We start from the raw sequence: 26,162 nt of genomic DNA, 5'->3' as shown, positions 1-26,162 counted from the left end.
CTATCGCTAAGTCACTGCTTTCACTTTCACCTGTTCATCCCTAAGTGTGGCCGTTCGCGTCTGGAAAGTGTATTACCGTGCGACGGCCCGTGGATCGCTTCCATTCCTGGTGTTCACCGATCAGTGCAATATTTCACACATCTCGGCCAGAATGGAGGTCGATCCGGATGAAGAGCCTCGCGAGGAGGCGCACACTTCCATTTACGATGGTTACCCTCCCGATTTTGGATATTTTAACATGGCTCACGGGATGCTGGTGGAGATCTCCGAGGAGATCCGGGCTAAGTTTCCGCAGGAGCCGCGTCTGAGGTTCTCCCAGCTGAACAACCTTCACCTAGCGGCCCGCAATGGCCAGATGTTGAGCTTCGTCGAGATTTTGAACACCATTAGCTGCAGGGCGGTGCAGACATACCTGGTCAATACAGTGAGTACTCGACAGAGCGCACAGGCCGTTGATGGAACGCCTATTTGCGTAATTGCCTGAATTAACTACTGCGTCATTAATGAAAATCACCGCCGTACGTATACGTATTATTCGGTTTATACGTAAAAAAAAGTCTGCTGCTGCATAGAGCGCTTTTATACGCTCCACTGCTGCTTTTGGTATTTACTTGGTTTGTCATTGTTTATGAGAGAGAACGAGTGAGGAAGCGAGATGGAGATATATAGAGGAGGCGGCTCCACATGCTCTTTCGATTGTACAGGGGACCCCCGCTATTTAAATTGACATAAATCTGAATTTTAAAATTACGGACAGGAAGTAACTTAATTAGGTGTAGGCAAAAAAATAAATAACTTAACAAAAATTAAATAAAATATAATTGATATATTTACCTAATTCATTTGAAATATTTGATATTTCCATTTAATTTACAAAATATTTAGGTGTCGATACCTATATCTGTACCCTTAATTTCAATTTAAACGGTAATTAAAAAAAATTTAGGGTAGGCATTAAATTCTTTTGTTTACTAAAACAGATAATACGAAATCGTTATTTGGTGAAAAGTCAAGTCTGTTGATCTTCTAATTTCTGTGTTTGGACTTTAAAAATGATGAATACTTTTTTGGAAGTTGTAAATCTTGTTAATAACTTTTAAACGAGCCCTCACCGTACATGTAGTTGTTTAATGTTTATAACTTAACTGCCTGCCAAAAGGGCAAGCAAAATCGCATTCAACCCGCAGTATTTGCAGAGAATGTTCGAAATTAAGGACCGAACACTACAGATAAAACCCTATTTAAGGCACTGAAAGTCATTGTCACAATCAATTGGATATCAAGTGGATGACACTGGGGCCATCTTTAACCAATTACTCAGAGGTGGCGTGGCTATCTGGACACGGAATTGGCTTGTTGCCAGATTTAATGCTTTGCAATTTCCTGAAATCCTAAATGAAAAATGTGCTTTTATTAATTTGTTTATTAACAATATTATTTACGGCACCTTTGGTGCTGCGTCGTAATCTAATCGAGCTTTGTGTGCAAAACTTACATAGGTAACTGCAACTGATCTTTTTTCATTGTACTTGTGTAGGTTCATATAAAGGTAGAATATGGGTTAAAGATTTGTAATCAGAATTAAAATGATTTAACCTTCAAAATTTTTAATATTTGGTAAAATATTTTTTACTGCAGCTTATGGATTGTTAATATCAACATCCAAGTAAAGCAAAAATTTAGCGAATTTTTTACTGATCGGATTATGAGATAAGATAAGATAATACCAAAAATGCCAAACAATTTTTTATTCGGTAATTGTCTTATTATAATTCAATGTTTGTATAAACTAATTATTTAATTACTTAAATTTCTCCACCATCAACAAGTTTTGTACGGTAGATTTCACAAAAATGTATATATAGTAATATCTATGCAAGTAAAAGATATGGGTTAAAAAAATGTTCCAAACTATTAAACCCTTAGAAGTTGCAATAAATATGTTATTCGATTTCTGTTCAAAATGATTTTACATTTTGCTTAAAAAAATCATTTCTATTTACGGTTGGGCACTTTAAAGGCACTTTTACACTATCGTTTTTTATACCGTACACATCTTTCAAAGTTCAGAATGTAGTTTTGATGTCCTGACACAACAGTAATTGTTTTCTGTGTGGAAATGCGGTTGACTCTTGCTTCCACCCCCTTATTTCTGTCTCACTCTCTCTGAGCGTCGGTGGCTCGATGGAATGCTGGCGAACAGCTGCGGGCGGTAAACAAACCCTCAAGGACCTCTCTCCGGGAACAGCTGTTTGGCCCTGCGCAGGGTCTATCGCTCCCTCTCGATGCGATTCGCCTCGATTCAACCCCCAAAAAAAAAAAAGAAATAGGCTGCTTATGCAAACTTAGGGTTGAGAATGCAAAGGAATCGTGTGCCTGGCGAAGTTTCATCGAGTTTTTCGGTGCTCGCCTCGCCCTCAGGACCTCCACTGTCCAGGCAGCTGTCAGTTAAAATTCAGATTCCAGGCCATGCACGCGGAGCTGTATCGGTAATAGATGGATTTTTCACAGCTCCGATATCAAGAGACTCCAACTCCAAACCAAACCGCTTTTCCACAACTAATTGCAGCACTCGCAAGCGCTGGTATGAGTCCGCCTGGCCAGGAGCCGGATTCTGGCGAGGAGCAAACGACACGCTGCCCGTGACCAACTACATCACGTATCCGGCGGTGAGTGAGTGAGTGTGTGTGCGTGCGGTGTCCCTGGGCAGCAGTTTCTTGACCCAGATGCGGCTATTTCCGTGGCACAACGCAGTAGCCAAGTGTATGGACTTTGGCCTGGATGCTGTTTTGCCCGATTTTCGCCCATGTAAAGCGAACAAAGAAAGCATGCACGTTTTTCCACAGACTTACACATATACCTTACATTCATCACTTGCGACGCACTATTTTCGTCCAACCTTGACTGTGAAACGGCTGCGCACGCACATCATAACTTTTCATCGGCCCCTCCTCTAATGTCTTATGTTCGTTCTATTCCGTTCTCCCCCAGAATTTCGATCAGCCAGATGGACAATCGTTGAACCCGCTCACCATGGCCGCAATGACGGGCAATGTGAAATTCGTGAAGACCCTGCTTTCCCACTACGACGTGGACTTGGAGCGGGAGTGCAATGTTATCTTCGACGGCATGGTTGTCTACGGAGCCACCGCCCTGTGGGTGGCTGCCGGAATGGGACATCTGCAGATAGTCAAGATGCTCGTCCAGGCGGGGGCGGCCATCAATCACAACACCAAGGCGCAGTCGTCGCCGCTGAGAGCTGCCTGCTATGAGGGTAAGAATCGATCGATGGTTTACCCAAAATGGCTAGTGACAACATTTTTGTTTCATAGATATTGGTTTTTAAAAGCTGAATTTATTTTATAGTCATGATATTCATTTATTGCCCAATGTACTGTATTAAGTGGCGAAATTTAATTTTACCAAATTTTATAATTTTAATATATGATCGAAAAAGCAAACCCTTCATAGAAATAGATTGTATCTATAAAATGAGAATCATTTGTTTAACCTAAAATGTTTAAGGACTCCAGATAAAGTGTAAATAATTTTCCAAAACGGTAACAAGTAATCATACGTTTAATAATTTTACCAATTATTATATGCTCACAGGTCGACTGGACATTGTTGAATTCCTTATTGACAATGGAGCTGACGTGAATGCCACGAATTTGTTTAACAACAACACGTTAATGATTGCCGCCTACAAGGGCCACCACTTAGTGGTGAACACTTTACTGCAAAATGGATCGAGGGCCAATGACCAGGCCTTGTGTGGAGCCACTGCCTTGCACTATGCGGCGGAGAGCGGGCACCTGGATGTGGTGGTGGCCCTGCTGGATCATGGAGCCACTCTTAAAAAGAACGAGCTGGGCATCACGCCCGCCTTGCAGGCAGCGGAACGCCTTCACGAGGATGTCCTCGAGGCGTTCATCCAGCGGCCGGGACTGATGAGCTTGGAGGAGCATATCACAGCCTTGGAGCTTCTCGGAGCCACCTATGCGAATGACAAGACCAAGTACGATGTGAACAAGGCGTACAGCTATTTGCTGAGAGCCATGCAGCTGCGCTACAGCAATCCGCGTGGTGTGATCCGCAAGAAAGTCCAGCCCACGGTGCCCGCCTACGACAATTGGTTTGAGACTGAAAACCTGCCCGAATTGTATGCCATTAAGCTGAACCACCACTCTATCCACATGGAGTCACTGGCCATTAGGGAACGCATACTGGGCCGCAATAATCCAGAGTTGCCGCAGGCAATCATCTATCGGGGAGCTGTGATGGCTGATCAGGGCCGATTCTACCAGTGCCAGGTGCTTTGGAACTACGCCATCGATCTGCGAATGCGCAATAATGTGAGTTTTGACTATGATACGCAAGTTGCGTAGAGTACACAGTAATTGTTTGTTAAATCTTCGCCAGGTTTCGGTAGATCGCGATCTCTTACGCTTTGCCCAGCTCTTCGCCCAGATTCTTCGGGTAGAGAACCACAACCTGACGTTGGATCACGTTCTGCCCGTTTTGGCCAAGTGCCAGCAGGAGATCGAGAACAATAAGCTTAAGATAAAGGAGGCCAAGCCCAACTCTTGCCCCAGTCTGTGGCAGGACCAGAACAATCAGAACTGCATTACGGCGCTCTATCTGATCAAGATCGTTACCCACCTGGCGCGACGCAAGCAGGACCACGACATCAACGAGGATCACATCCAGCAGCTGTTCCTGGTGGTGCGCAAGTTCATACAGAACGACACTCGTCTGCAGGACGGACAGACCTTGCTGCACATCGCCGTCAATGGAGTGATGCCGGTGGATGAGTTCTACACGAATGAAATGTGCAGGTGGGAGTTTTATTTTTAGGGATTAAATAAGGGATAATAAGACTTATACCTTTGTTTCAACTAAAGATTCCCCTGCTACGCCACTGCTCTGGTCCTGGTGCACTGCGGCGCTTCTGTCGTAGCCGTGGATGCGGCTCGGAACACCCCGCTTCACATCCTGGTGACCAAGGTGAACACCGCACAGGATCGCCAGGCGGAGATGGCGCGCATTCTGCAGCTGTTCGTTGAGGCGGGCGCCCATTTGGACGCGGTCAATGCTTTTGGGCAGACAGCGGCCACGGCCTGCAAGCAGCGTAAGCCGCACAATTAGTTGCCACTTGATCTTATTCATATATATTATTGCTGTTGCAGCTGTCTTGGCCAATCGGCTGCATGGCCATCAGAATGCCCACACCAGCCTCAAGTGCCTGGCTGCCCGCACCATCGCCACCAACAGGCTGAACTTCAAGGGTCTGATACCCACGCAACTGGAGGCCTTCATCCAAATGCACAGCGTGCACAAGGTGCTCCCGTAGATAGCCAAAGGCATGAGCCGCAACTGAAGTAATTAGAACTGTGAATAACTAAGCCACGTTGGAACACATTTATGTATCAATATGTACAAGCTTTGGTGTCTGTATGTACGAGATATATCGAATTTAGCGACTTAATCTAGCCAAAAGAATGCCAAGGGAAACGTTTTATTTTTGTACACATTTTATTTAGTATTTTTCACTCTTAGTTTATTTACAGTTACAATCCGTAACAACTGCACACGTGGACTGACTGTTTGTTTGTAATCATTAATCATAATCATAACTATTAATCATACCTATGTAAAATCATTTTGTACATTTTTTATGTAAAACTACTACTATTATTCGCAGTGCAAGAGGCGCAGGCCACCTAAGTTGAATCAATCGAATTGATTATGTTTTTTAGGTGCAAGTGAAATAAAAAACCAACCAAAATATGTAAATCACAGCTGACCAAGACAAAGTACGCATATATATATACAATTTGATAATCGGGATATCCAGGCTAGATGTCGGCATCGCTGATCTTATGGTTGTTGTGGCGCACCTGAGGATAAACCTGCGGCTGGCGCATTACCTCCTCGTATGACGGTGGTGGGGCTTTAAATGAAAGCTATTACTACGGAACAATATAGAAGAAGAGCTATGCTCACCGTTGATCACATAATCCTCATCGTGCATGTAGGCAGGATTAATCACCGCATCCGTGGGATAGGTCCGCTCGATGGTCCGCTCCTCCAGCGTGGAGCGTTGCGAACGATGCGAGTAGCGCTGCAGATTCTCCGTGTTCCGATGAAAATTGTTCATATAGTGATCTTCTCGTTCCACATCATCGTGTTGCAGCTGGATCACATGCACCGAGGGACGTCGATCTGGGCGATTATTGTATAAAAATAATACTATTAACACCATAACAATCGGATTTAGCCAGCAGATAACAAAATTAAGTAGAAATCGCAATTAGTTTGCTTCATATCGGACCACATATCTAATGGCTGTCTAATTAATATATCTTGCTTCTGATATGATTGTGATAATTTGTATACCGATAATGTGAAAATTGAAGTTCTGTTGTTTTTGAGTGATTAAATCGGAACGGAGAACCCTACCCGTTTCGGCGATGGCATCTGTGTAGTTTTCGCCAAAGCGAAATGGAGCGGCCAAGGACTTTTTGCACTTGAGAAACAGGACGATCAGTATCCAGCCCAGGATGAGAACCAAGTAGACAAAGCCCAGCATGCTCATGTGAAGGCCGTTGGTCCGAACCCAATGGGTCTGCGGCGGAGCTAGAATTTTTCCTTGACTGCTCCTAGCGCTCCACTGGGGGTGCCGAAAATCGATAAATGCTGTCACGTTGACGGCGTCCAGTGGTCATTGTTGTCGCCCGACGGCTGGCACGGAACAACTGACCCCACTAGCCAGCTAGTCAGCCAGCCTGAACCAGTCGGAACCGTGCTGCCGAGGGACCGTCGCCATATCAGCGGTTGGCCACAACAGAAGCGCGGCTAAAACAAGTGGGTGATGGCCGGAGTGGTGGCGGATGGTGGGGGGTTTCCAAATCCAGCTCAATGCTTGTCAACTTTGATTTCTGGATAGGCTAAAATGTTGTTGCCAGTATGTCGATAAACAGGAAAAAAACAATGAATGATAGGTAGCATAATGGAGTACCCTGTATGAGCGCGTGCATGGAGTTATCCTCCTCCCTCGGGAATCAGCTATGAGCTCATTTCCATGGAAATTAGCTAATTCGCTGGACGACACTCCACTACGCATATGTTCGTGCGACGTCATGGTTGTGAGGTTAATAGCCCACTTAGCATTATGCGGCCTTTCACCAAAAATAGAACCCGAAAAATGGCCCATCTGACCTTAGGAACTCACTTTCGATTGCAATTGGCTTTTATTTTTCTTTTCACTCTTATTTACTTCATGTTATGTTTTTCTTTTCTATTTGGGTGCTTCCAATTGGTTAATAAATTATTAAAGCCTTAATTCTAAAGAGGCATGACTTACAAATTTCTTTCCTAACACAAATGGGGCGTAACCTAAGTTAACACTATGTCTGGATGGGACCAAGAGGGTCACCATTCGGGGAAATTCTAACAACAGAGGTCAAAAGAAAGTTTTGTTTTAGACTTTTTAATGTTTACCACCATTTTCAAAGAAAATTTGGTAATTTTTTGATTTTAAAAATATACATTTTATTTTGCTAAATTTTTGAATTGAAATAAAAGTTTTAAATTTGAACAACAACTTGTTTTTTATTTTCTAATGATTTAAAAGGATTATAAATAATAAAAATTTTTTACACATAATATATATATATTTTTTTTGACGTTGCTAAGTTAAAAAGTTCAAGGATCTATAGTTAGTTTTTCAATCAGAGCCCATCCTTTGCTATTCTTTTGACCCCAGCTGTGTATATGCGTTTGTTATATGGGAGTTTCGGGATACGTATTGATTAGCTTATGGCACAAGTGGGTTAGTGTGGGCCAACTATTTGGATTAGTGCAGTGGACCTTAGGGCTACGTATATCGTTAAGACTACTCAAGACTACTCAAGAGTAGGGAGTCGGTACAGTCGGTACTACTGTACTATCACATGGTTTTTTGAGTGGGCTTTTGGCTGGTTGCTTCTGCTGCCTCACAGACTCGTCGTGGCCTGGAGCTTGAGGTAGCGGGTCCCGTTTTCCGCATCCGCCAGGCGGGCTATGTGCTCCGAGGCGGCGTAGCAGGTGGTGGCCGTCGGAGTTCCCGGCCTGCTGTTGTTGTTGTTGTTGTGCACGCTGCTGCTGTTGCTGCCAATGCTATCGTTATTCCTGCCACCACCACCACCACCTCCGTTGCCATGGCTGCCGCCCGTCTGCCGGATCCGCGTGGCTCCCCAGATCAGGACCAGCACAGAGGTGACCAGCACTCCCAGGCCCAATCCCGGCAAGAAGCTCCTGTTCAGCGAATCTATGACCGTGTAGCTGTGCAGCAGCGTCGATGGCTGCGTCTGTTGCGGCTGACTTCCCACCACCGAGTTGAAGCGGCGCTGGTTCAGCTGGTAATCCTCTCCAGCTTCGTGCACCGCCTCCGGATTCAGCTCATTGGCGGTATAGTAGGGCCGTCGCTGGTACTGACGCGACACGGGAATGGCGCCCGGACTGCTCCTCTCCAGCTGGGTGATATTGGAGCAGCCAATGTTCAGCTCCGCCTTGGGATTCTTCTCCTGGATCATGACCAGGCAAAAGCGATAGCTGTCAATGGATACAGTTAGTTGGTCTTTTAATTTACTCAAAAGGGGGCATCTCACCTCTCGCCTATTTCCAGGGAAGAGCTATCCGGCACTATCACACTGACTGTGTTCTGGCCATTGACCACTTTGCTCTCGCAATGGATCTGCAAGGAACAACATTCAAGTAATCAGAAAAAAGGAACTATCTTTTTGGTGTATCAATGCTAATTACCGGTGAATTGTCTATCAGAATCTCGTTTATGTGCTCCTCCTTGTAGACAAAGATCGCATCGCACATGTAGTCCTTCTTGCTAAGATTGAGCAGCCAGGTGAGGATCAGGCCATAGTCCGCCGAAAAGTGCAGCTCATGTAGAATAATCTGTAGAACAAATTTTTTATTTTAAATGTTTCTGTCTTTAATGGTGAAGTATTTTTGTTATTTTCTAAAGTTTCTTTAAGAAATGACCACCAATGTTTATTTAATCTTCAAAAGTATTTTGATTAATAGCACTGCAATCTACATTTTTCGATAAGTCAATTAAAAATACATTTTCGGCAAATCAACTTTCAAAATATTTTAATATTGTTTGAGTTTTAAAAAGAATTTGTTCAACGTGCTGAAGCTTATACTATGCCACAAAAAAGTGACGAATAAATTACTATGAACTTTCGATAAGAAAACCTTTTAATTACTGAATTATACTATCCATTAAATATAACATTTTCAAAGTGAATGAATACATAAAAGCCTTGTTTTTTCGTTCGGTCTAAATGTGTATAAAACTTACCTCCTCGGAGAGATCCTTGATGGGCGAGGTTTGATTCGGCTTGGCCAGCGTCTCCAGGTGCTGCATGATGTTGGCATTGTCCTTCTCCACGTTGTCCATGTCGCAGCTGAGGGTCTCCACGGGAACCTGGAGAAGGGGAGCCCCCTCCAGCCTGGGCGGCGTCACACAGGAGGCACTCAGGCTGGAGTGGAGCTGCGACTCCTGCAGCCACTCGGCGAAGGGACGGATGCTGCAGTCGCACGACAGCGGATTGTCCTGCATCTGCAGACTCTCCAGCTCCCGAGCTCCGTCCATGGCGTTCCGGGCCACAATGGAGATATCGTTGCCCGCCAGCCGCAACTCCCTTAGCGATGGCAGCGGTGCTATCAAATCAGAGGTCAGGGCTCGCAGGAAGTTGTGGGTGAGATCCAGAACGGTCAGGCGGGACAGATGCTGCAGCGAGGAACTAGAGATGGCCACGATGCCATTGTAGCTCAGATCCAGGCTGTCCAAAGCCCCCAAGCCAAAGAAGGCGTGGTCCTGCAGCACATCAATCTGGTTGTGGCGCAGCGAGAGACTCACCAGTCGCGAGAAATTGGCCAAGGCCTTGTTCTGGATGCTCTTGATAAGATTTCGATTGAGGTTCAAGCTCTCGAGGCTCCTCATTCCGGGCAACGTCTGCTCACTCAGTGGTCCATTCAGGTTGTTGGCCTGCAAGTCCAGCTGCCGCAGGCTGAGGCACTGGCTCAGCGACCTCAAGCTCTGGGCATAGTCACCCAATCTGTTGCCGCCCAGCTTCAACACCTCCAGCTTTCGTAGGTTCCCGAAAGTGCGTTGGGAAATGCTCGAGATCTGGTTGTTGCTCAACTCCAGGTAAACCAGACTGGTCAAGCCCACAAAGTCGGCGGTGCCCAGGGCCTTGATCTTGTTGTTGGCCAGGTCCAAGCGCTCCAAGGCGCCCAGCGTGGACAAAGCGTTCCAGGGCACGCTCATCAGCGCGTTTCCGGGCAGGCCAAGTGCTTGTAGAGGTCCACGGATTCCCAGGAAGGCGGACTTGTGCACCCGCTTAATCTCGCCGGAGGAAATCACTAAGCCGTGCAGCGAAACTCCATCGAAGATCTTGGCATCGCTTAGGAAGGTAACGTTGCGCAAGGAACAGTCCAGCAACGAAATGGAGTACGGAGAGGTGCGCAGCCTGTCCGCCAAGAGCTGTAGGAAGTAAAATTAAAGATTTAGACAAATATAAGAAAAAATGTTTAAATCTTATTATTAGTTCCTAAGAAAGCTAAAGCTTTTGTTTATTACTTAACAAGCTTAAATAAGTCCAAAGTCGAATCTTAAGATTATTTAGGGTTGTCAATAATTAATGTTAAATCAAAATAGTATAATGTTTGTTGTCTTTATTATAAAGTTAGAATAAGCGGTGCTGAATGCATCTTATCTTATCAATATTAAAATTGATTTAAACGAAGAGTTTACTAATTAATTAACTTAAATATGAAATACTACTTCAAAAAGACTCCGTGGCGCAACAGTTCAAATCACGTCGGGGTCAAAGGTTGGAATTGATATAACTTTTTAGGTGGTAGATGTCCTTTTTAAAATTCTTTTTCCTAGCAAATAGTTATGTTTTACGGGGCAAAAGCTTGCAAAACAACTCATCTGGCGAAGCAATTGACGGACGGATTTTGCAATACTGCATTGGCTGTTAATATTGATCAAGATAAGTGATCTTGAACACTTATTTTTTGGGCAAGGGAAAGTTGTTTCTTAGATTTGGTTGACAAGAAGAACAAATTTGGTCATATTCATGAATAAGATTAAACTGGTAAGAGGTAAAATCACAATGCTGAATGAACCTATCTTATCAATATTTTAAAAATACATATTTATACTGCAGTTTCGCAAATTGATCAGCTCATATAAGCAAAATAAGTACAAAATGACTCCGTGGCGCAACGGTAGCGCGTCTGACTCCAGATCAGAAGGTTGCGTGTTCAAATCACGTCGGGGTCAAAATTGGAAAACTTTAATATGTTTTTTTTTAACTCTATATACTGGCAAAATGTTTGGATGATACAAAAATGCATATTTTGTTTGGAATATGATATAAAGTTGTGAAATTTGAATGCTTTCAAATTATCTTTATGTTTTTGTCTCTATATTAGACGGTACATATCATAAAAACTTTCTTTCTATGCTTTGGAGATTTAAGCTTTTCTACTTTTAAGTTTGAGTAACATGTTATTATTAAACTAAAATTTTTAATTTGATTTTTAGTTGGCCTTACCAGCATTCCGTGCAGATCAATGTTGCACCGCAGTGTGTGGGGCAAGTCGCATCCGCACTCGAGTTCCGCATTCCGAGTGCCCGTGATATTGGGGCACTTCCACTCCATGAGTCCGTCGTCCACGGGCAGCGGCAGCGAGGACACCTGCTCCGCCTTGCGCTTCCTGGGAGAACTCTTGTTGACGTACTTGCCGGAGGAGGACTTGGACTTTCCTCTGCCGGCAGCAAGGGCGGGAACTGCGGCTGCGGACACCACATAGGCGGTGGGCGTGGTGGGCGATGACAAAGGTGAGGGGGTGGTGGTGGTGGTGCTGCTGCTGCTGATCGTCGTGGTGCTGTCCTCTAGCAGATCCTTGAGGTCATTGGCCGCTGCCAGGGCGGACAGCAGCGAGAGCATGAAAAATGGGCTGTAAATGGAAAAATTTTCATGGAAATTAGTTGGACAAGCATTGAAAAGCGAAAACACTTGGACGCTGGGCGGGATGCACTCCTCCTCACACATCATCAGATCGTGCGTTTTTAGGTCAAGCCGCAGTTGTCACTGACACTCTGACACACAAACACCCACACAGTGCATCTGTATCCAGTGGATGCGTTTCGGGCTAAAGATTCCCATTGTTATCTCTGCAAGACAATTTGCCAATTTAGAGCTTAACGCAATCAAAGCGATTTATTGAATGCACTGCGAGATAATCTGGGGGGTTTGTACTTAAACTTGGCTATATATCTAGTAAAAATGGAACTTTTCTTTTTTCATGAACTTAGCCGGCCACATTACTTTGGGTAAACCAAAAGAAATGCTCAAAAATAACTTTTGAATATATGTATATATGGCCTGTTTTTTATTAGATACCCCCAGTGCCGAGTAACCCGCACACTTTTTTTCCATGTCACCGGACCGCTCCCGAGTGTCGCCTCCCACTTCCAGAAGAAAACAAAAACTGCGTGCGAGGCTTTAAAAACCCAGATTTCGGGCGCTACGCATCCAGTGCCGTAGGAATAATTCCGCAGCAAAGTGCCCAGTAGTCGCAGTTGCCGCGGAGGGAAGCGCTCTACAATCTCTCGAACCCAAAGGATTAGCAGTGGTCCCAGCACAGTATCCAGCACAAATCCCACCCTGTAACCCAACATGGCCAGTCACTTGCCCAAAGGCGGGGCCCTCGTCCTGGTGCTCAATCTTCTCCTGCTTTCGCAATGGGAGACCGAGTCCAAGCTGCTGACCCGCTGCCAGTTGGCCAAGGAACTATTGCGTCACGACTTTCCCCGCAGTTATCTATCCAACTGTGAGTATGGTGAAATGCCCATCAAATTTGCCAAGATACGAGTGTGCAACAAGGCAAAATACAAAATTAATTTCAACTTGTTTTTTACGCAAACTTAAAAATAATTTTTAAAAATTTGTGAAGCATAAAATTTAGTTTGGTTCTGCATTTTCAGTGTGTTTAATATACAAAATTTAACTCAACTTCAGTTTTATGTAAATTAAAAAATTATTTTTTTTTTAAATTGTGAAGCATGGTAGAATGTTAAATTTCTTAAGTTCATATTGACAAATTGTGGTTTAAATTATAAAAGGTCGAGTTCATATCAATATCAAATACTTTTTTAAATACCAAGTACTTTTTCATTAAAATTATCAACAAAAACATGATTAAAAGCTGGTAAAAACGAATATAACCTATATGCCCCAATTAAACAAGTATTTTTCGCTTTACTTTCAGGGGTTTGTCTGGTGGAAGCGGAGAGCGGACGCAGTACATCCAAATCAATGCAGCTGCCCAACCAAAGCGTCAGCTATGGACTCTTTCAGGTGGGTTAACCCAAGCTCCTTTTCCACTAATTTTTGGACCGCTCAATGCTAATCCGCCCATCCACAGATCAACAGCAAAAACTGGTGTCGCAAAGGTCGTCGCGGTGGCATCTGCAACATCAAATGCGAAGGTGAGTCCACAGTCTACAGTCCACATTCCCCGAACGCCCACGAAAAAAAGGCATATACAAATAGAGAGCTTTCCGTTGCAGAGTTCCTGAACGATGAGATCTCGGATGACTCACGCTGCGCCATGCAGATCTTCAATCGCCACGGATTCCAGGCCTGGCCCGGATGGATGAGCAAATGTCGTGGGCGCACGCTGCCCGACGTCTCGCGCTGCTAGGACTGCTCTTCGACTCGCTCTTAGCCTTAACTAACTCTATGCATAGCTACTAAATTACATAAAGCTTAAGTCATTATTTCGGAAGAAAGTGTATTTATTTATTTTATTTATTTATTTACTTGGAATTGCGCTATTAAATCTTTTCCAGGTATTTCCCGCTATCAGCTCTAAGCGAGATGTTATCGCAAACCTGGTGTTTTGCCCTGTCCAGACGAACACTATTAATTATAAAATATAACATGTTATGAGCTCTCTATGTAAATCAATCAAGAGCCACAATTTATGGTCTGTAAATTAAAGCCTACAGGGGAGCAGAGCAAGCACTTGTAATATCTAAGTGCCGGCCACTAGAACCTATGCAAACAGTTTTAATACAAACCTCAGCTAATGAGGTTGTTTTTTTTAGCAATCCCTCTGACGTTTTCCTCCAATTGGTAAGAGACTCGGAGAAAGAACCAGGACCTCTATATCGGTGACATACTACAACTAACAGATTGCTACAAATAATTGACACTTAAATCTAAAAGAAAATTGAGTATTTATTGTTTAACAAATTTTTAGCAATTATTTTAACAAAAAATAAAACAACATTTCATGTTAAATTGTGGTAAAGAAATCGTTAAATAAAAAAAACTATAAATTTTGCCTTCAAATATTTATTCTTTGCGTTCTAAAAATCGAAAAAGTGATAAAGAACCAGGACAAAATTCAAAAATTAAACCATATTTAAGAACAACTTCAAGAATCATATTTTTATAGCGACTGAAGGGTTTAATATTTATAGACGATTGGGAAAAAATACAATTCGGAATAATAAGCCTATTAATTGGCACTAATTACGGTCGACTAAATACTAACATGTTGAAATTAAAAAATTGAAATCTTCAAAATCAGAGAACCGACAGGCTCTAAATTAAAATATGTTTTTACTCTACTTACAGCTAGAGGAATATTTGTGAACAAAAAACTGATAATTAATGAGAAATAAAAAAAATTTCGCTAAGATTAGAATAAGTTACTTTCCCTTGTCATTATAATTAACCGTTGACAAATTGAAAATATAGTATGGAATATTAATTTTAAAAAGTGTCTTTTTTACTGAAACACCATTAAAATATTAAATTCCTTGTTTTTTTTTGGCTGAGATTTTTTAAATGACAAATTACTTATTAGCCTGTACTTGTAGCATTAGGATATAATAATAATAATAATAATAATAATAATAATAATAATAATATAATAATAATAATAATAATAATAATAATAATAATAATAATAATAATAATAATAATAATAATAATAATAATAATAATAATAATAATAATAATAATAATAATAATAATAATAATAATAATAATAATAATAATATAATAATAATAATAATAATAATAATAATAATATAATAATAATAATAATAATAATAATAATAATAATAATAATAATAATAATACAAATATTCTAAAACCAAAGATAAAATTCGATTTTTATTACTAAGAAATTTAACTCATAAATAATCTCAAGAGACTTATGCGACACTTTGCTTTCTCTTATTTTTTTTAAGTAAATAAAGTCCATAAATTGGATCATCGAACTCAAGCTTGTTCAATTGATTGCTAAAAATACATCGCAGAAGTAAGAAGTCTGAAAATTACAGGCCTCTGAGCAGAGTCATCCAAAATCGGGAAATACCCTCTCCTCTCCGAATCACTCTAAATCATCTGATTTGTCAGAAAGTTCAAGTGGTAAGTCAACCGTGACAGCGGGCCTTATCAACTTTATCAGGCTGACGAGCAGAGCAAATTCATATGGCTTTTACTCGGCGATCGGCGTTTTGGGAGAGAACTACCTCGACCGAGTTGAAAATAGAGGCGCATTTGTATCTGAGAAATACTTGGGCGTTCAGTACTTAAACTCGGGTCAGCAGCGTCGCAACGGCGGGCTAGCTTCTCATCGGATCCGATCGGTTGTGCAAATCATATGTATTTGAAAGCACGCCATCGCAAAACGAAAACCACGGAACGCGTTAAGAAGATACAGATACTCGTACACATACTCGTACTCCGCTCAACAAACTCGTTTCCTGTTGCCGCGATCGCTGTTGTTCTGCGTTAATTAGGTAAACAAAGTAAACAAACTGTTTGCTGAAGTAAAAGTGTTCTGCCGGGGGAAGTAATTCAGTCTCATTATTACATTCGCTTGCATGCAAATCTCGAAAAAAAGTGAAACGTGTACATGCGTGTACTTAATGAACCATTAAGAATAAGTCTCAATACGAAGTTTTTTTTATGATTTTTTACGATGTGGTAACCTTGAAAAGTTTAATTGTTCGTAGATGGATTACATAAAAGTAACATATACATATGGCAATATTATGGATTCTCCTGTTTAAATGCGTTTACTCAACTTAAATATGATATTTTAATGATTTTAATAATGTTAATTATAATTTTTAACACAGATTTCACTACAAATTGGGTTGATTTTTCAAATAACTGCTAATTAAGTTCTGAATCAAATTAAACTACTAAGTAAATATTTCCGTGTGGGCGTTTTTGCTTATAAATAACAATTTACAAACAAACAAATAAACCGATTAAAGCGGGAGAAGAAAATGCAAAGCAACACGACTGAATTAAAAACGTTCTGAATAAGTTTAACTGACGAAACATACTTACACTTTGGTATACTTAAATAAGTGGAATCTCCACATTACCGTCTTACGCAGACAAGTGTGATAGATATATTTTAAGATAGGCTATCTTATATATGCACTGATAAACTGATACAAGGCCATAAATTCGTGTGGGAGTAAACAAAGGCTTAAATAATGGTAATTGGTTAGTGAGTTCATCATTAGCCAGAATTCAGGTATTTTGACAGGTATTTTAACACTTTCACAGATGGTTTATGAAGTTCGTCAACCGATATAAGGTAGACTCTTTTAATCAAACTGACATCAGGTGTTATAGCTATGATATGACGAAGAACAAGGAAATTATGCACAGGGCTAAACTCGCTGAACTGTTTGGGTTAACGGTTAAGTATGTCCATAGATAATGAGGATCGACCCTTGCCCAATACCCTGTAATCCAAGCGATGGGTCTTTTAATTTCAGCTTTTCAGATAATGAAAACTCTTTGTCTGTGGCTTATGCCAGTGCTGATCCTGCTGCTGCTGGGATTGAAGCAAGTGGAATCCAAGAAATATCAGCGATGCGAACTCACACATGTGCTGGTGGAGAAATACAACTTCGATAAGTCTTTCATCTCCAACTGTAAACGGTTTTCAGATCTAGATACATGTACTTTATTAAACTAATCGATTTTTGGTAGGGATCTGTCTGGTGGAGCACGAGAGTGAACTGAATACCAGCAAAATAACGAACATGGAAAACAAAAGCAAGAACTACGGTCTGTTCCAGATCAACAGCAGGGGCTATTGCACCGAGGGAAAAAAAGGAGGGCAGTGCAATAAGAAATGTGAAGGTGAGGCGAAAATACTTCTCTATTCATAACTAGCACATATAATTATAGGTAACATCATGAACATAATTTGGTATACTTTAATTCTAGAATACTATAATAATTTTATAATACTTTTAATTTTCATTAAATAGTAATAGATGAGTTGAAGAAAGTTATAATTAAATACATAAAAAATGCTAAAGTAAACGAAGGTAGAAACTACTTTGTTGTTGACACAATTTACCTTATTAGTAATAAATTTATAATTTATTATTATAAACCATGTTTTTAAATTTATGTATATACAACATTTTAGCTGTGTATATCATATAACTAACAACAAATCTTAACTACAAACCGAAAATACAATTTTACTTAACAAAAAAATACGCAAAAATTATATTAAGTTCTTTAGCGAGAGCTTTTTTGAAACTCATTCATCTGTATTGTTGCTTAAAATAAAGGTTTATAAAAGGTTTTCAGAAAGTATTTATTTAATTGGATTAACATTTCCTATTTATTTTATTTATTTAACCTTCTATATTTTTGAACATGCACAGATTTCTCCAATGACGATATAGGCGACGACATTGCCTGTGCCAGAATGATCCAGGAACGCGAGGGCTTCAAGTACTGGAAGGGCTGGGAACGCTCCTGCCGCAACCAACAGAACCTGCCCAATCTTCGCGTGCTTTGCAACCTGCGCAGCCAATCGCCTTCGCGGTCAGCTCGCGGCTTCATCACGGGCTGAACACCTATTCCTGTGTACTATTTGAACATCAAACTTAACAGATACATATATATATATACATATAGCATGTGAATGCTTTGCATAATTGCTTGTTCGGATCTGCATTTGTGGGATGCCCACACAGAGAGTGCAAATCGGAGGCCGAGGGCGTCCAAGTGGGCGACCTGGTACATTGTTTGGGCGTTGGGATCTTGATGGCACTTTCCAATGACATCTCGACATCTGCGGCTGGGGGTTAATGGATAGCTGCAGACTGCAACCCGAGACCCATTCAGAGTCAATCATATTAGCGAGTGGCGTGCTAGGGTTCTTGCCAGTGGCCAAACGAACAATATCATTTTGCATTTCCGCTCAACAAAAGGCGGCGTTTCCGTTTCTGGGCAACAATTGTGAGTTGTGAATTGTGAATTGTGAGCGAACGCACCGCAGGGCATCAGGGAAGCGTGCAAAGCCAAAGGCAAAGCCAAACAATAACAGGTGGAGGCTCAAAAATCAGAGCGTAACTGCCAACTACAATGGATAAACGTGGCCAGAGGAAACACTGGCTCGCCGGTTCCATTAGAATGCGTTTTGCATATGTACGTGGTCAAAATAAATCTGAGCTGTGCTGGTATATCCACACACACGAAAAAATTATCAGGATACTTTTAATGGATGCTTTAGTAGCTCTGATAACACGATAAGTGATTAAGTGATTGATGAATTGATTAATTGCTTTTAATGATAAATCAGGAAGTTTATCATTACTTGTCCTTTATCTACGCTATTTTTAATGAAAAAGTCTGGTCAGCAATACCTTTTAAACTATGATAGTAATATTGAGCCTTGATTAATGCGCTCAATTTCGATTTATTTAAAAATCAAAAACAAGATAGACTTGTTAACAATAAAATAACACGCATTTGAACACGATTCTTAGCATCGGAGCTAGTTTTGAATTTTCAAAACAAAATTTTAATATAAAATATTAAGTTTAGATTTTTTTTTCTGTGCAGCAACATAAAGACAAGTGTTGTGTTGACCATTGCGTACACACCGCCAACATCCTCAACAATAAAAATATTTTAAAATGCAGCTCAGCTCAACTCCACCTCTGTCACGCTAACTGGTCAACGATTCGAAACGTTTGAGTGCCTCTAATTTCCGCTGTCCCCCGTCCGATTATTTGGTTTGGGTCCCCGTCCTCAGTGTGGCTAATTATGCATGATATGCCACGCCTCACACCTCCCAGCCAGGATTGGATCCCAGTGCCAACCTGTCGCCGCTGACTCAGCAGGATCAGGATCAGGATGGCTTGGAACTGCACTCAATCAAAACATATCCATCCGAGCCATCCAACTAGCCGCCTCTTGGGCCTCTGTTTGGTTTCAGAGTTAGCACGGACTCGCTAATCAAGAAGCCACCGCAACCAGTTCGACCCCTCTGAATCCGAAAGAAACCCAAAAGCAGTCGTCGCCATCACCTTTATGTGTGCGCAGACTGGAGACGCCAGTTCGGCTTGATTATTCATCTGGGCCCAGAGCTGCCAGCTCCCACACATCAGAATTGAGTTGGTTGTGCCTTAGGCGACTTTCGAATGCTCTTTTCTTAGTATATATTAAAATATTCCCCCGCAAAACGACATTAATTTCTTGGAAATTTAAACCTTTAAACTGAAATGTGTATAAATATTTTTATTAATATACAGCTCATAGTGAGCTTATTTATTTATACTATGTTTAAAAACATTACCTTCTTTAATGTCCCATAAGCCCTTGATGTTTTTATTGATTGTTGAACATTGCATAATTGTTGTACCATTTTAAAACAGCTTGTAAAAACTGAATCAATTCTTCTCAGAGCTAGTAGCTAAAGGCAGTTTTAGCTTAAGACAAAAGCTTTAAACATTTAAGTGTTAAATATATACTTTAGTGCTTTATTGATTTACACAAAATGGTAGTCATGAAGACCATTTAACTATTATCTGAAAGGTAATTGTACTAGGACAGTCCAAACTTTCTTGTGGGGAATACTATGAATAGGGTATGGCCAAACCTTCAACCTAGCTGTGAAATCATTTCCAGAGATTTCCAAATCTACCCTAGTTTCTGTGTAGGCGCTCGGCTCGGTTCATAGCGCCATCGTCATCGACATAGCCCATTATAATCATCTGAGCGGAGGCAGGGAGCCAAAGACCAGGAACAGCAGAAATGCGGCAAGAGCCAGTCCCAAACTGGCTGAAATTAAGGCACGTCAACGGAAATAAACCCTCTGGTATACATATGCAATGGTGTATGGTGTATGGGCATATGGGTGTAAGCACGGCCAAATGGTTGGAAATGGATTGCGTTGGTAACGGCAATGCAACGTTTTCTTCGGAACGGAACGGAACGAGTGTGCCGCCCGATGATGATGCTGCATGAAGATCAAGAGATACAACGATATGATAATGACGCCGCCAAATGGGTGTGAGTGTGTATCTTGCAGCTGGCTATAAAAACTTGCCACAGAACTTCAAAACTTGGAAATTGGAAATTTCAATCATTTGCTAACAACAAATCGTAAAAAAAACGATTCTTATTTATTTTGCACATAATTTGAGGCTTAACTGGCACACCAGCCAACATAATGTATTATTATTTCTTGTTTCTTGTCTTTATTCCCCCCACCTTTGCTTAACATTTTTGAGCTCCCAAAAAGGCCAAAACATGCGATAAGCCACCGAACAATTAAAAACGCGTTTTTGTTAGCTCGCCTTCTTTGGCAATAAGTGAAAAACTCGAAAAAAAGATAGCAAGTAAATGTGGATGGGGAGATAACGAATGGTAGTTGCTCTTAAAGTGAATATAAATCTCTAGATATTGATAAATCAAATTAAGATTTTTCTAAAGTGGGTTTGAATTAAAAAATATATAACACCCCATTTTTAAGTAAAGATAAATCTCTTGTTATTTTTATACTACAAGTTGTTTCGTTAAAGTTCAATTTCTTTAAAAACTGATACCAACTTTTCAAAGTAAGATTATTTAAAAATAGATTTGAATTTAAATTTTTAGATCACCGCATTTTTTCCAGTGTAACAATTTGAAAAGTGCAGTTTTGGCGTCAGCTGCAGTTGGGTTGCCTAATTATTTATTCGTTAAAATATTTTATATATTTTAGACGCTTCAACCGCAAACGAACTACAAAAAAAAAAGCTAATCATAATGACTGCAACATGTTGCACAGGCCAAAGGCGAAATAAGTAATTTGCTATTTTATTTTATTTTATTTTGGGTTGGCATATTGAATATCAACCTGCTGGGGCATTGTTCGAGTGTTGAAAGCGCATCGAAACGGGGAACTTGTGTGTGTGGCTGTGTGGCAAATGAAATTTATGCCTAGCATGAAAATAGTAAAAGTTGCTGCAAAAGCCAGCCAAAGGTCGAAATGTCACGCAAAGAGGCAACCACAGACGTGCGGCACACAAAAACCAAAAAAAAAAGGAATAAAATAAAATGTGGAAAACCGAAACAGCTGCTTTCGAAACCGAAGTAGCCACACCAACATCAACCATTGCGGTCTGCCTGGGTATTTAGGAAGCCCAAAAGGAGAAAAATGGGTAGAAACCGGGGACAGGAAGCAGAACACACAACTTGTGTGGAGAAGCCGCCAAAAAAGATTTAATTGTGATGCCTATCCTGGTCCTCTGTTCGGAAATCCCTTTCCCTTTTAGGCTCTGAGCATTCCAGTGCGTGAATGACTGGACTCATTTAATGGTCTTTCTGCTAAGACGGAAGCGGCTGCTGGCATTCGGAATAGGATCTTAAAAATTATATTTCCATATTTCCATACACAATGCATATATAACTGCAGACAACGATTTTTTATCAAGCTTTCTGTTTGGTTTGACAGCCCATTCAACGTATTGAAACGGTGGCAAAAGCTGTCGGATTCTAATCTTATATAGTCAATTTATTTATACTGATTTTTATATTAAGCTAACCGTACTAAGGATGATAGTTTGAAATATGACTTGGAGACTATTTAACAACATCTATTAATATTTTAATATAAAAATAGAGACCACTTAGTTGCCTAAATATTTCTTTGAGAAACTTTTCTGGTGCTTAAAATTTTTTTTAAGTTTTTTGATACTTAAAAGTTTTAACTTTAATTGTTATCACATGAAAAATATTTTAGATGTACATCTATGATCCTTAAAAATATATATGTATATATGTATAATTCTCGAGCCAATTGTTATAAGTGAGTCAGAAATGAATCTTTGAAATTTCACAACACAGCATTGGTTTTTGGACAATTTTTCACTTTGTATTGACTCCTATTGCCTTTAAATCTAAGTTTTCTTTCGGCAACATCTGTCTCAAATAGCTGGTAATATTGTCAAAGCGAACTGCAAATCACAGGTCTGACAAACTTGTTTCGGCTGTAAACGACAAACAACAGAGGGGCAAACAACAGCAACAAATCCGAGAAATAAAATTAGTGAGTATTATTTTTAAGAGTGGGCCGACGACAAGTCAACGGAAACGTGTGGGTGGCTGGCTGTCGACTCTGCTCCGCAACGCTTTGGTTTTGGTTTTTTTGCTTTTTTTTTCTTTTAGCTGTTTTTGCCTTTGTTGTGCTGGGCAAATTACTTTTTAATTGAACACACACGTGGGCAGCTGCTCGGCCAAGTACCGACACTCGAACAATTAACCAAATCGCAAACAAAGTAACCAATAAGTGACAGCAATTGCTGCAAGTCGAAGCCCCGTCTCTGGTGGTTTCCTTTGTTGGATCGGCTGAGGATGAGGCCAATATGTGAAATAAAACAAAATAAAATAAGTAGTCTGCGACCGAGGGAAGAACTGTTGGCTGTTTCTGATCCGATCCGCTTCGGAGCGATTTCCCCTGGGGCAAGGTAAACAAACCATTCGACGGAATGGCCTAAGCCGGGTTTTGTCCGCTTGCATTTTCATTTTATTTACCAAATCTTGCACTTTATGGGCCTCAGCCTCCGTCTGAACATGAACATGAATGAACTTGGACCAGGCTGTGTTTAATTTAAATTAAATTGGATTTTTCGTTGCCTTCGTTTTGAGCCGAAACGTTTTGAAATCCAAGTGTGCCTGTTTTTTTTTTTTTTTTTTTTGTACGCCATTTGCATATGAATATGGCCGACGGCAGCCGCTGCAAACAACTAAAAGCAATTTGAGCTCGAAATTTATGGACATTGTTTGGGTTCTGGTCCGATCGCTCCTGCAGCTCATTTCACTTGCCTTTGGGTCATTTATTTAATGCTCATAAAAGTATTTATATGTTCTTGACGTGAAACATTAACGACCGGCAAACTATATAGTAAACATCATAACAAAAGGCAAAGGAGAAACGAGACTATATGTATATACGCGAAGACAGGAAGAAATCATTAGGCTCAAAATTATATTCCTTGGAAGTAAAGCACTAAATTTGTATATGAACATGATTTAAAATTGGATTACACAAATTGTTTAGACCAATTTAATGCTTCTTTTAATGAATGCATTTGATTATACAATGTCTTTTTTATTTTTTTTTTAAATATTTTGGTTGCTTGTTATACCTTAATGTTTTATTTAGAATCTAATCATATCTTAATGATAATGACATTGATTAAATTTTAATATTTCCTGTTGTTTTAATAGCGACAGCCCCACCCAGAGATTTCTGCCACCCAAAAACGGTGGGCTCACAAAATGGCCCTCCATATCCTCCCCGAACACCTTCACACCAGAGCACTCAATAAACCTTAAAGCCAAGTTCACAGCCCACGCAAAATCTCAGAAATCCAGTTGAGACACGAGGAGGCCGCCAACGCATGTGCATAATGCTAAATCGACTGTTAATTGCGACATTTCGAAAGCCGAGACAAGTCGCGGCAAAACGCACAGACGCAGGCAGTCAATAAAATGGAAATCTCTGTTCGCTAGATTGGAAAAATCAATGATGTTTTGGGGAAAATATGAAACCAGAAGAAAGCCGCGTGCTGGGGCACGGAAATGGGCTTGAAAATAAACTAAATTAAACATATTATGCGACATCAGTTGGCAGATAGCAAACACAAGAGATCTTGGTCTAGCCCACACCAAGAGCTGGCTGCCCACACACGAATGCAAATGCCAGACAGACCAAAGTTGTGTGGCAAGAAATTGCTCGGATGCTGCGGAGGAGTATGCTAAGTGAATGGCTGTGTGTAAGTTATGCATGCACTGCCAGAAACTGGAGGAACCTTAGCACTCCCCATAGCCATTCCCTTAGACTTGGTCAGTTGTTCAGTTGCTCAGTCAGCGAAGCCTCATCTTTTACTTCTCAGATGGGGGGGAAGGGTTACCCAAAACCCAAAAACATTAGCTCATTGGATCGTCGGATGACAGCGACACACTTTGAGCACAAAAAAGTAAGTGGGCAGCAGTCATCAGGCAGCTGTTGTTGCGCTCCCATTGCCAAATTTGGCAACTGGTTGTGGAGCAACGCCAGCGAGCGGCAAGTAAGTAGCACAAATGTCTCTTATTTTATCTCTTTTCTGCTTGTATTTGTTGTATTTGTTGTATTTGTTGTATTTGTTGCTGTCCCGCATCGGGCGGACGCCCACGGCTGGCGCACAACAAAAGACTTAGGCAACGAACCTGCCGTCTCAAGCCAAGAAGAACAGAAACATCCGAGTGGGGGATTGGGAATCCAAGCCAGGCGGCTAATGAGCCGCATGTAAAGCAGTAAAAAATTATATAAACATTAATTATGAGCAATCTTTTTCTCCGCTTTCATTGTTATTGTGGGCGTTCGAAAACGTAAAATGTAAATAAAAAGTCTTTTCCCCATCTTTTCGTTTTCCATTGTCGCCGTAAGCTGAGCCCGAAGATCCAAACCTGCCCGCTGTGAAAATGATGAGTTATATGAAATTAGAAGAGGTTGGAGAAGCAACAACAAAGCGCTAATTGCGCGTAAACTGAGCGGGAACGACAGTGGAGCCTCCGTGTGTGGGTTTCTTTGATTGTCTAGCCCTCGAAAAGCGTGGGCTTCCTCCCTTGGTTTGAATTGGGAAAACATTAGCCCGTGAAATTATATGAAACTTGAGAGGCACACACAACAACGGAAGTGCCGTGCGTTGGGCGACGTTAAATGACTTGGAGCTGATTGAAATCATTATGACTTTGGATTTTAATACGAGTTCATTATTACGGCCCGCGGGCAGTGGCTACGATTAGGTTGCCTTCGATTCCGCCGCTATAATTAGATTAAAAGGTGCTAATTTCTGCCACACACGCGTATAGAGTGCAAAGTGAAAGAGTGGCGAATTCCGAAAACCACTCCGATTTCTATCTATCAATTCGCGGTGGGCGTCTTCTATTCAGAGCGACACGAATGTTTATTTGCCATCAAATTAACCCAGAGACGACCACTCACCTGAGCTTTGGCCACATTTCGATGGCTGGGCGAGGTCCTCTTTATCAGCGTGCGAAACTTAAACAGAGCGGTGCCAGCGCTCATAGAACAATAAACCGCATTAACCTGGCCGGGCCCGATATTTGGTTTCCGTCTACCTGACGACGATGACGACGTTGACGACCGGGTCTTGCCTTCTGCTCCAGAACGTTTGTGTTTAAAATGCGATAAAGATCTTTACGGTGCACTGACGACAATGCGATTGCTGGGCCGTCAGTTGACACCGCTGGAGTTCGGGCTCAAACTGGACGGGACCTGCGGCTCACACAAACACTCGCGCGCACACTTACACGGAATTAAAATTTCATTCATGAAAAAACGACTGACAGCAACTGACTGCAACAACAATCAGCAGAAAGAACCGGAAACGGATGCGCTGTTTGCTTTATGCCCCCCGCCAGGATTCCCAGAGTTTCGAAGGGATGATGATGACGAGGCCAGGTAGCGATGTGCGGCCAATTCCACCGACCGACGACAACCGTTCGAGTATTTAGTATTTGGTACTTGGGCAAATTTGCATTTTCACAGAGACGACTGCTTGCGGCAGTGGGGCGGGAAACACAGACACAGACCAATTGTAAGCGCAGTAAGCAGCCACGAACTGAACCCGACCACGTCTGAAACTCGACTGAGCGGCCTACGCTCAGGTAAGGCAGGTCGAGCCGCCAACAGAATGATTTCATATGCGTTTGCCTCTCCGCTTCTCGTTTTTCAGC

The 26,162-nt window shown here is 41.4% G+C and overlaps 5 protein-coding genes, 1 long non-coding RNA gene and 1 other non-coding gene across 11 annotated transcripts; 4 read left to right on the top strand and 3 right to left on the bottom strand.

Annotated features, from left to right (window-relative positions):
• Positions 1-121: 121 nt before the first annotated feature.
• Positions 122-5,816, top strand: LOC128256245 (protein fem-1 homolog B). Of its 3 annotated transcripts, none has more exons than XM_052986505.1 (7): positions 283-424; positions 2,570-2,669; positions 2,992-3,274; positions 3,613-4,355; positions 4,423-4,838; positions 4,905-5,131; positions 5,190-5,816. In XM_052986505.1, the coding sequence occupies exons 3-7, from the start codon at positions 3,034-3,036 to the stop codon at positions 5,351-5,353; spliced, it is 1,791 nt and encodes a 596-aa protein (XP_052842465.1). In that variant the 5' UTR covers positions 283-424; positions 2,570-2,669; positions 2,992-3,033; the 3' UTR covers positions 5,354-5,816. The 3 variants fall into 3 exon arrangements, with proteins under 3 accessions (XP_052842463.1, XP_052842465.1, XP_052842464.1); XM_052986504.1 differs by lacking the exon at positions 283-424 and adding an exon at positions 2,105-2,489; XM_052986503.1 differs by lacking the exon at positions 2,570-2,669 and having other exon boundaries at positions 122-424.
• On the bottom strand, positions 5,816-7,129 carry LOC128256251 (uncharacterized). The gene is made up of 3 exons (XM_052986516.1): positions 6,463-7,129; positions 6,007-6,225; positions 5,816-5,953 (listed from the first exon to the last, which is right to left on the bottom strand). The coding sequence occupies exons 1-3, from the start codon at positions 6,596-6,598 to the stop codon at positions 5,859-5,861; spliced, it is 450 nt and encodes a 149-aa protein (XP_052842476.1). The 5' UTR covers positions 6,599-7,129; the 3' UTR covers positions 5,816-5,858.
• A 105-nt stretch (positions 7,130-7,234) lies between these two features.
• LOC128256244 (insulin-like growth factor-binding protein complex acid labile subunit) lies at positions 7,235-26,057 on the bottom strand. 2 transcript variants are annotated; one of them, XM_052986500.1, is made up of 6 exons: positions 25,408-26,057; positions 11,631-12,036; positions 9,362-10,549; positions 8,806-8,952; positions 8,652-8,737; positions 7,235-8,595 (listed from the first exon to the last, which is right to left on the bottom strand). In XM_052986500.1, the coding sequence occupies exons 1-6, from the start codon at positions 25,422-25,424 to the stop codon at positions 7,998-8,000; spliced, it is 2,442 nt and encodes an 813-aa protein (XP_052842460.1). In that variant the 5' UTR covers positions 25,425-26,057; the 3' UTR covers positions 7,235-7,997. The 2 variants fall into 2 exon arrangements, with proteins under 2 accessions (XP_052842460.1, XP_052842461.1); XM_052986501.1 differs by lacking the exon at positions 25,408-26,057 and adding an exon at positions 13,685-13,793.
• Positions 11,285-11,356, top strand: Trnaw-cca (transfer RNA tryptophan (anticodon CCA)). The gene has a single exon. It is a non-coding gene; the product is annotated as a tRNA-Trp (tRNA).
• LOC128256252 (lysozyme) lies at positions 12,596-13,878 on the top strand. The gene is made up of 4 exons (XM_052986517.1): positions 12,596-12,912; positions 13,351-13,439; positions 13,507-13,570; positions 13,652-13,878. Exons 1-4 carry the CDS (start codon positions 12,759-12,761, stop codon positions 13,783-13,785), a joined length of 441 nt encoding a protein of 146 aa, XP_052842477.1. The 5' UTR covers positions 12,596-12,758; the 3' UTR covers positions 13,786-13,878.
• Positions 13,421-14,005, bottom strand: LOC128256253 (uncharacterized). Its single transcript, XR_008267710.1, has 3 exons — positions 13,905-14,005; positions 13,629-13,834; positions 13,421-13,550 (listed from the first exon to the last, which is right to left on the bottom strand). It is a non-coding gene; the product is annotated as an uncharacterized LOC128256253 (long non-coding RNA).
• LOC128256250 (lysozyme) lies at positions 14,090-18,085 on the top strand. 2 transcript variants are annotated; one of them, XM_052986514.1, is made up of 5 exons: positions 14,090-14,219; positions 15,347-15,527; positions 16,901-17,059; positions 17,118-17,270; positions 17,810-18,085. In XM_052986514.1, exons 3-5 carry the CDS (start codon positions 16,912-16,914, stop codon positions 17,998-18,000), a joined length of 492 nt encoding a protein of 163 aa, XP_052842474.1. In that variant the 5' UTR covers positions 14,090-14,219; positions 15,347-15,527; positions 16,901-16,911; the 3' UTR covers positions 18,001-18,085. The 2 variants fall into 2 exon arrangements, with proteins under 2 accessions (XP_052842474.1, XP_052842473.1); XM_052986513.1 differs by lacking the exons at positions 14,090-14,219; positions 15,347-15,527 and adding an exon at positions 15,654-15,901.
• Positions 26,058-26,162: the final 105 nt, after the last annotated feature.

This window comes from Drosophila gunungcola (genome assembly GCF_025200985.1).
Source record: "Drosophila gunungcola strain Sukarami chromosome 2R unlocalized genomic scaffold, Dgunungcola_SK_2 000013F, whole genome shotgun sequence".
Classification (NCBI taxonomy): Eukaryota; Metazoa; Arthropoda; class Insecta; order Diptera; family Drosophilidae; genus Drosophila; species Drosophila gunungcola.
The sequence above is the reverse complement of the archived record's forward strand: the minus strand, read 5'-3'. Positions and strand labels throughout refer to the sequence as shown.

What these genes read in the sequence shown, in the direction of transcription:
- LOC128256245 (XM_052986503.1), top strand. Translation starts at nt 152, where the DNA reads ATGGAGGTCGATCCGGATGAAGAGCCTCGCGAGGAGGCGCACACTTCC. An exon ending in AGACATACCTGGTCAATACA is followed by an intron (nt 425 to 2,991) that starts GTGAGTACTCGA and finishes GTTCTCCCCCAG; the next exon opens with AATTTCGATCAGCCAGATGG. An exon ending in GAGAGCTGCCTGCTATGAGG is followed by an intron (nt 3,275 to 3,612) that starts GTAAGAATCGAT and finishes ATATGCTCACAG; the next exon opens with GTCGACTGGACATTGTTGAA.
- LOC128256251 (XM_052986516.1), bottom strand. Translation starts at nt 6,598, where the DNA reads ATGAGCATGCTGGGCTTTGTCTACTTGGTTCTCATCCTGGGCTGGATA. An exon ending in AGATGCCATCGCCGAAACGG is followed by an intron (nt 6,226 to 6,462) that starts GTAGGGTTCTCC and finishes ATAATCGCCCAG; the next exon opens with ATCGACGTCCCTCGGTGCAT. An exon ending in TGAGGATTATGTGATCAACG is followed by an intron (nt 5,954 to 6,006) that starts GTGAGCATAGCT and finishes TTTCATTTAAAG; the next exon opens with CCCCACCACCGTCATACGAG.
- LOC128256252 (XM_052986517.1), top strand. Translation starts at nt 12,759, where the DNA reads ATGGCCAGTCACTTGCCCAAAGGCGGGGCCCTCGTCCTGGTGCTCAAT. An exon ending in CCGCAGTTATCTATCCAACT is followed by an intron (nt 12,913 to 13,350) that starts GTGAGTATGGTG and finishes CTTTACTTTCAG; the next exon opens with GGGTTTGTCTGGTGGAAGCG. An exon ending in CTGCAACATCAAATGCGAAG is followed by an intron (nt 13,571 to 13,651) that starts GTGAGTCCACAG and finishes TTTCCGTTGCAG; the next exon opens with AGTTCCTGAACGATGAGATC.
- LOC128256250 (XM_052986514.1), top strand. Translation starts at nt 16,912, where the DNA reads ATGAAAACTCTTTGTCTGTGGCTTATGCCAGTGCTGATCCTGCTGCTG. An exon ending in TAAGTCTTTCATCTCCAACT is followed by an intron (nt 17,060 to 17,117) that starts GTAAACGGTTTT and finishes GATTTTTGGTAG; the next exon opens with GGATCTGTCTGGTGGAGCAC. An exon ending in GTGCAATAAGAAATGTGAAG is followed by an intron (nt 17,271 to 17,809) that starts GTGAGGCGAAAA and finishes GAACATGCACAG; the next exon opens with ATTTCTCCAATGACGATATA.
- LOC128256244 (XM_052986500.1), bottom strand. An exon ending in TTGATCTGCACGGAATGCTG is followed by an intron (nt 10,550 to 11,630) that starts GTAAGGCCAACT and finishes TACTTCCTACAG; the next exon opens with CTCTTGGCGGACAGGCTGCG. An exon ending in TCCCTGGAAATAGGCGAGAG is followed by an intron (nt 8,596 to 8,651) that starts GTGAGATGCCCC and finishes ATCCATTGACAG; the next exon opens with CTATCGCTTTTGCCTGGTCA.